The sequence below is a fragment of the Coptis chinensis genome, chromosome 7 (assembly GCF_015680905.1).
Source record: "Coptis chinensis isolate HL-2020 chromosome 7, ASM1568090v1, whole genome shotgun sequence".
Classification (NCBI taxonomy): Eukaryota; Viridiplantae; Streptophyta; class Magnoliopsida; order Ranunculales; family Ranunculaceae; genus Coptis; species Coptis chinensis.
This window is the reverse complement of record NC_141462.1, coordinates 18,902,761-18,908,876: the sequence shown is the minus strand read 5'-3', so window position 1 is coordinate 18,908,876 and position 6,116 is coordinate 18,902,761. Positions and strand designations below refer to the sequence as shown.

At 35.7% G+C, this 6,116-nt stretch overlaps 1 protein-coding gene across 1 annotated transcript; it reads left to right on the top strand.

Annotated features, from left to right (window-relative positions):
- Positions 1-3,232: 3,232 nt before the first annotated feature.
- On the top strand, positions 3,233-5,132 carry LOC147486438 (uncharacterized). Its single transcript, XM_086573392.1, has 3 exons — positions 3,233-3,416; positions 3,501-3,827; positions 4,761-5,132. Exons 1-3 carry the CDS (start codon positions 3,350-3,352, stop codon positions 4,934-4,936), a joined length of 570 nt encoding a protein of 189 aa, XP_086429518.1. The 5' UTR covers positions 3,233-3,349; the 3' UTR covers positions 4,937-5,132.
- The last annotated feature ends 984 nt before the right edge of the window (positions 5,133-6,116 follow it).

The window sequence follows — 6,116 nt, the reverse complement described above, 5'->3', positions numbered from 1 at the left end:
ATCATACTCATAAATTAACAAAAATATTACAAAGAAATTTATTAGAACCTAAAACACATCAAGGGAATTGTGTTTAGAAACAAAGGGAGAGAACCTCAATTCCTGTAGATAAACACTAAAAAAAAAAGTAAATAAATTACGAATCGGGGATAAGAGAGAATGGAGTATATCTCAAGTCAAAGATCTTGGCGATCATGAAAGGATGTATGCTAGTATATGTTAAAGAACTCCCAATCAAATAATTCAATTCAATTGATGAATTGACTTAGAAAATTGGGGATTCCCACGGTTCGGTTTGTTTGGCCAAATCTATTTCCATAAGATGAATTCTACTACTTCCCGGTAGCTTAGTACGATAATTTGATATCCCGCTCGTAAGTCTTGTTTGGTTTCCCCGGCTGGTCTTGTTTTAGAGCATATGTCAATGTTCAAACACAAAAGGATGCTTCCCGGGTTATCTCTATCCGAGTGGCCTAATTTCGTTACTATTAGTTGTACTTAAAGGGTCTAAAAGGACCTTAAGGTTGGCTGCAAGATTGAGAGAGTGGGTCATACCCTGATTGTGATTTGAATTTGTTAAGGTGAAACAAGAAATTATTTGTGTCACAACACCACTAATCCTCATTTTATCTTCTAAACAGGAGGAAATCATTAGAAGGTGTCATAGCATGCGAGAAAACCAAAGTGATAGTGACAACAAACATGTTGGAAAGCATGATAAGTCAGTCCAACTCCTACAAGGGCGTAAGTTTCTGACATTGCAATAGCAGTGAGAGAAGGTGTTGATGCTATTATGCTCTCTGGAGAAACAACTCATGTGAAGTAGGTTACCTTGGTCTTATTTTTACTTCTGCATCCTAAAAATCTGTTTTCTGAATTTCTAGTTCTTTAGAAGTAGCGATTCTAGTATACTACATTACCAAAGATTCAAGTTTGACACTATAACCAAAGCTTCAAACTTTAATTCCAAAAAATACAAAACCAAAAATCAGAACTTGAAGTATATAATTTCTAAATTTAAATGACGTACCTGTCGAGAATTAGTAACAAAAGAAATGGCTTTTAGCAATTTGAAGAAACAATTTTTGTGGTACACTCGGCCTCCTCAGTCGATGAAGAATGGTTTTTTTGTTTTGCTTTTATCCTTTTTTTTTTTTATGAGTAGCGCGGTAGTTTCTTTTATCGGGTAGGGTTTATTTTGGTTTCCCAAATTGTTAGCGAGGTGACTGCCAAAACAATTCCTACCTAAAATCATCCCGCCCAATACTGTTACGACACCAATGGCGCTGCCAATTACAATCGTGTAGAAAAATAGAAATTGGGTGAAAAAAGGAAACTGTAATATTAAATTTATTAAAGACGCCAAGGGCATTGCCAAAGGTAAAATACTTTTTTGCGGCCACTGCGCCGTAGGTGGTGCTCAATTTTTTCATTAAAAATGAAATTTCAGTTAAACAAAAAATTTAAACAAATGCTTTTGCAACGCCAGCTAGCGTCACACTAGTTATATCCCCATCAGGTGGTACTAATAAGACGGAAACGTTTGAGCAGCGCCATTAGGCGTTGCAAATGCTATGCTTTACCAACGAAAAGTAGGCGTTGCAAAAGGTTGCGTTGCAACAGATCCCTTTGTTGTAGTGATTGGCACAATGTAGCGCCAAATATTACGTGTGATGAGAACACAAAAGAAAATAACTAGAAAGTTTATAGATACTTACAATTGAAATAAGTCCTTAAAACTAATTTAGTAAAGGCTGTAAAGCGGTAGTAACATGCCAAGTTCTTCTAAACAACTTCGGCAAATAATAATAATTTTTTTTTTTTTTTTTAAGGCTTTGAAGAAAAAAATAAATAAAATGGAGGTAAGAGAACCAGAAGAGGACGTGAGGGAAAAGAGAGAAAATTGGAGGGAGAGAAAAGAGTGGGAAAGAGAGTCACGTAGGAGTTGAGGAAATATAGGATATTTATTATCTTTTTGGTTATTTCATTTTTTTTCTCTTTTCATTTATAGGGTTTTAAGTTGTAGTGTGATGGGGTTTTTTTTTTTCTTTCTCAATGTGATATTTTGTTTTTAAAATTAAGTCCGTATACGTACGTCCGTTTGAAAGCGGGAGTGTATATATATATATATATATATATATGTTCTGCTCACTTTACAAAAGTTATGTTAGAATTAGTGATCGGGCATTTGCCATTTCGCCACTTGTATGTACTTGTCAAAATATTTAGAAAATAAGGAAGCAAATATTATGGGGATCCCATATTATATTGACAATACGTATTGTAAACTTGGATGGAATTGGCTAGAATCAATAAAGACAACAGGCTTACAAATTCTAAGTCATGAAGCCGGCCTAGTTCCATTAAGTGGGTGAAACTCCATCACACTGCTAATATTTTCTTGTTAACTTCGTCCATTGTCCAATTTTTCCATTACACTGATGACTTTTCAGCCAGGAACTGTTTGACATGTAGAAGTATTCAAGCTGTCCATTGATGTCAACTGAAGAACCATATCAACCAAGAGCATCTTTCACATTTGTTCCTGCATGTTGACTCACCAACTCCCCCGAGAGTCTTCCAAGTAGACTCCTTTGCCATTACGGCCAAGTCCATATATTGTCACTACTGGTTTGGCTTGTTTTTTAAACTAGTCGCTTCGATTATGAGTTGTGAAAAACGACTATATATATATAAATATATATGAGACATTTTAGCTTGGGTGAGATTGGTGGCATGCAATGCTCCATGGTTGATTATGAAGCATCATGCTTTCTCTTAAACAGATTGTTTGTTAACGGACATGTTATATAGTGTCTTGAGCAGTTTATATAGTGTTGTATATAAATTGCCTATAAACAAGTTAATAACCGTAAATTAAAAAACTGTTCAAGACACTATATAAACTGCCCCACAGTCCGTTTAAGAAAAAGCCTATATGAAGCTTTTCTCAAATCTAGCCAAATTAAGGAATTTTTGAACAACTAGAAACCTTTTAATGGTTAACAAAGAAAATATAGGAAAAAAAGATCAAATTCAGAAAATTAATAAAGAGAGTTCGTGAGCCCATACGTAATGGGCTCATCAACTACTACATACATACCTTAACCGCTTAACGTGTCCCTAAATTTAGAGACGCGTTAAATTTAGCTAAGCGGAGAAAGAAATGTAATTTGGTGTGCTGTGTGAACATGCCAACTTCTAAACTTTATAAATAGGCAACATGGACGTTTGATCTGTTTCATAATTCTATCTCCCCAGCTATTTAAACGCAAGCCCGTCTATATCACTTGCTTTTGGTTAACAGTCGCCAACAATACCAAAGAAATTGAAAATTAACTCAATACCTATGGCTTCTTCTACGTTTTATTTGGCTATATTCTTCTCTGTATCTATCTTCCTTCATGGAGCTCTAGGTACCAAGCTTATTTTGTTACAGCTTTGAGTATAAAAAATTTGTTACTTGTTTAAGTGTACTGATTTATTTTTGATGTTATAAGGTGAGATCGTTTGTGAGGATTTGCCGAAAGGTCTATGCGCATTTTCAATTGCTTCATCGGGTAAGCGTTGTGTATTAGAGAAATATGCTTCAAAGAATGGAGAAGTGGAGTATATGTGCAAGACATCCGAGGTTATGGTCGAAAAAATGGCTGAATGGATTGAGAGCGATGAATGTGTAAAATCATGCGGGGTGGATAGAAACGCGGTTGGAATTTCATCTGATTCTCTTCTTGAGCCACAAGCTACTTCCAAGCTTTGCGCGTCTGATTGTTATCAAAACTGTCCTAACATTGTTGACCTTTACTTCAATTTGGCTGCTGGAGAAGGTGCGTTTTCTTTCTTTTAGTTTCTCATACATATAGGTAATTGATTTCTCTAAGTCATTTGAAGCTAACTATCTTTAAATTCCAACCTTCTCCGTCCAAAAAGAAAAAAAAAAAGGAAAAGGGCCCAGTATGCTACCTACTTACCTCTCATATGAAGAAACGGCTACGAATAAGTCACAAATTCACAATACTAATGACAATGAATATGTACGTCTCCATGTTATATAAATCGAAAATTCATTTTTCACTTTTGAATTAGTCAATTAGCTAGTTTTAAATTGATTGTTCACCATGATGCAGCTCTTTAAAACACCAAAATATTTTTGAAATTGGGATGTACCAAGAAACACCATGCAGAGCGATTTTCCGATTTGGAACAACTGCATTTTTAAGAACGAAGAATTTGCTTAAAATTGGTTATATGGGCGAACTCGAATGACGACAAACAGTTTGCTAGTTGATTACGCGGCAAAAACTATGCCCGAATCCATCTCAAGTCGATACCTCAGTAAATTCCACTGATCCATTTTGATTTTGAGCTTTTTTAATATACATGATGCCCCAACTAAAAAAGTTATTTGTTTGATCGAAAGATCGATGTATAGAATGTTGGTCAATAATTTCTCATTAGATCTTCTCAAGTCGATTCAGACAAGTTTCCATAGTAAAAAAGGTAAATAATTTCTAATTGTGCATACAAATGTCCTTCAGATAACCTTTAGCTGTAAGCCTGTACATATTCTATTGTTCTCCCAATATAGCTCTTTTATTACTTTACAAAAGTGCGATTCATCCTTTTATAATATGTGTGCTTCATTTCCAAACAAAGCTTTTCGTCTAGACATATTCCTTGGCCACTTTTGGTGCGTTCATGTATTTGACATTCAAGATGTCGATAAATAAATTGTCTTACCATTTCTATTCATAATGCAGGGGTGTTTTTGCCTGATTTATGTGAGGCTCAACGCACCAATCCTCGTCGTGCAATGATAGAGCTTCTGAGCTCTGGAGTGGCAGCTGGTCCTGCTACTAGTGAACTCTATGCAGAACCTCCTGTCGGATCATCGACGGTCATTGGAGATGCACCTGAACCAGCTTATTTCATTTAATCGGATTAAATTCTTTTCTCCTTGCTTAGATTGTCGTTTTAGAGTTAAATTAGTACGTGCACACATTTGAGGAATAATGAGGCCGGTAATCTAGCGGTTCTGAACTCTGACGAGTGTTATTATTGACTTACTGGTCTTATGTACTTCCCATCATTTTATACATTCAATCTATACATGCACTTAACATTGATAAGTTCTTGTTGGTTGTCATGTTCATTTGGTTGGTTATGCAATCACCAATTAATAGGCTATATATATATATATATATATATATATATATATATATATATATATATATCCGTTAGACTGCGACAATACATAAGGTAGAAAGACTTGCAACATGGACTCAACAAATCTTCATTTGATTCATTGTTCAAAGGGTTAACCAATATTACCTCTACTAGATGAGCCAATTAGGAGACTAGACTAGTAGGGGGAATTCTAATTGGCTCATCTCCTTGGGGTTCAAATTCGGCCTAACTCAAAACCTAACTCAAAAACTGAAAACTCAGGAATTGACTCATGAGTTGAATTCATTGTATTTTTTCATTATCAGTAAAAAGTGTTATATTAGTTGAATTCATCGTATGTCTATATATGCTAGATGATACACAAGATTTCCATAAAAAAACAGTTATAGGATGTTGTTCGGGTAGTGGTAAGTATTTCCATAGTCTTTGAATTATTTTGCTGTGTGGAGTGTGGCTCGTCAAACTCACGAGTGACTCAGTCGGTTTTCTCGCGAACTTGGGCGATTCATGCAAATCTAGATTGTAGAGCGAGTCTCATCGAAATCCAATTTAGTCATTGAGCCGGGTGAGTTGCCGGGTCAACTCAACGATTTTTCAAACACTGTTTGACTTCTACAGGGAACAAGTGAACATCTACCATTGTGGGGCTCAACCCATTCTTTTCCGTGGCACTAATTAACTTGTAAAGGCTTCCAAAGGCTCAATCGTGTATCCCCCAAACGAAGAGTCAAAGACTAATTGTTATGAGCTCAATTAGTCTTTAGCCCTTCATATGCTGGTTTGAGGTTAGACCTCAACCTGACTCCGTGGCCCAACCTACTTACAGGTCTCAATGGGGTTACCAAAAACAAAGAACATTCTTATGGTTGAAAGATATGAAGCAAAAGAAGTACTTTTTTTTAATTAGTATGAGATCCACATCAAAGGCT

Bases quoted from the DNA above. Each gene is read 5' to 3' on its own strand.
- LOC147486438 (XM_086573392.1), top strand. From the start codon at position 3,350: ATGGCTTCTTCTACGTTTTATTTGGCTATATTCTTCTCTGTATCTATC. The intron at 3,417-3,500 runs GTACCAAGCTTA...TGATGTTATAAG, and splicing joins CTTCCTTCATGGAGCTCTAG to GTGAGATCGTTTGTGAGGAT. The intron at 3,828-4,760 runs GTGCGTTTTCTT...TTCATAATGCAG, and splicing joins CAATTTGGCTGCTGGAGAAG to GGGTGTTTTTGCCTGATTTA.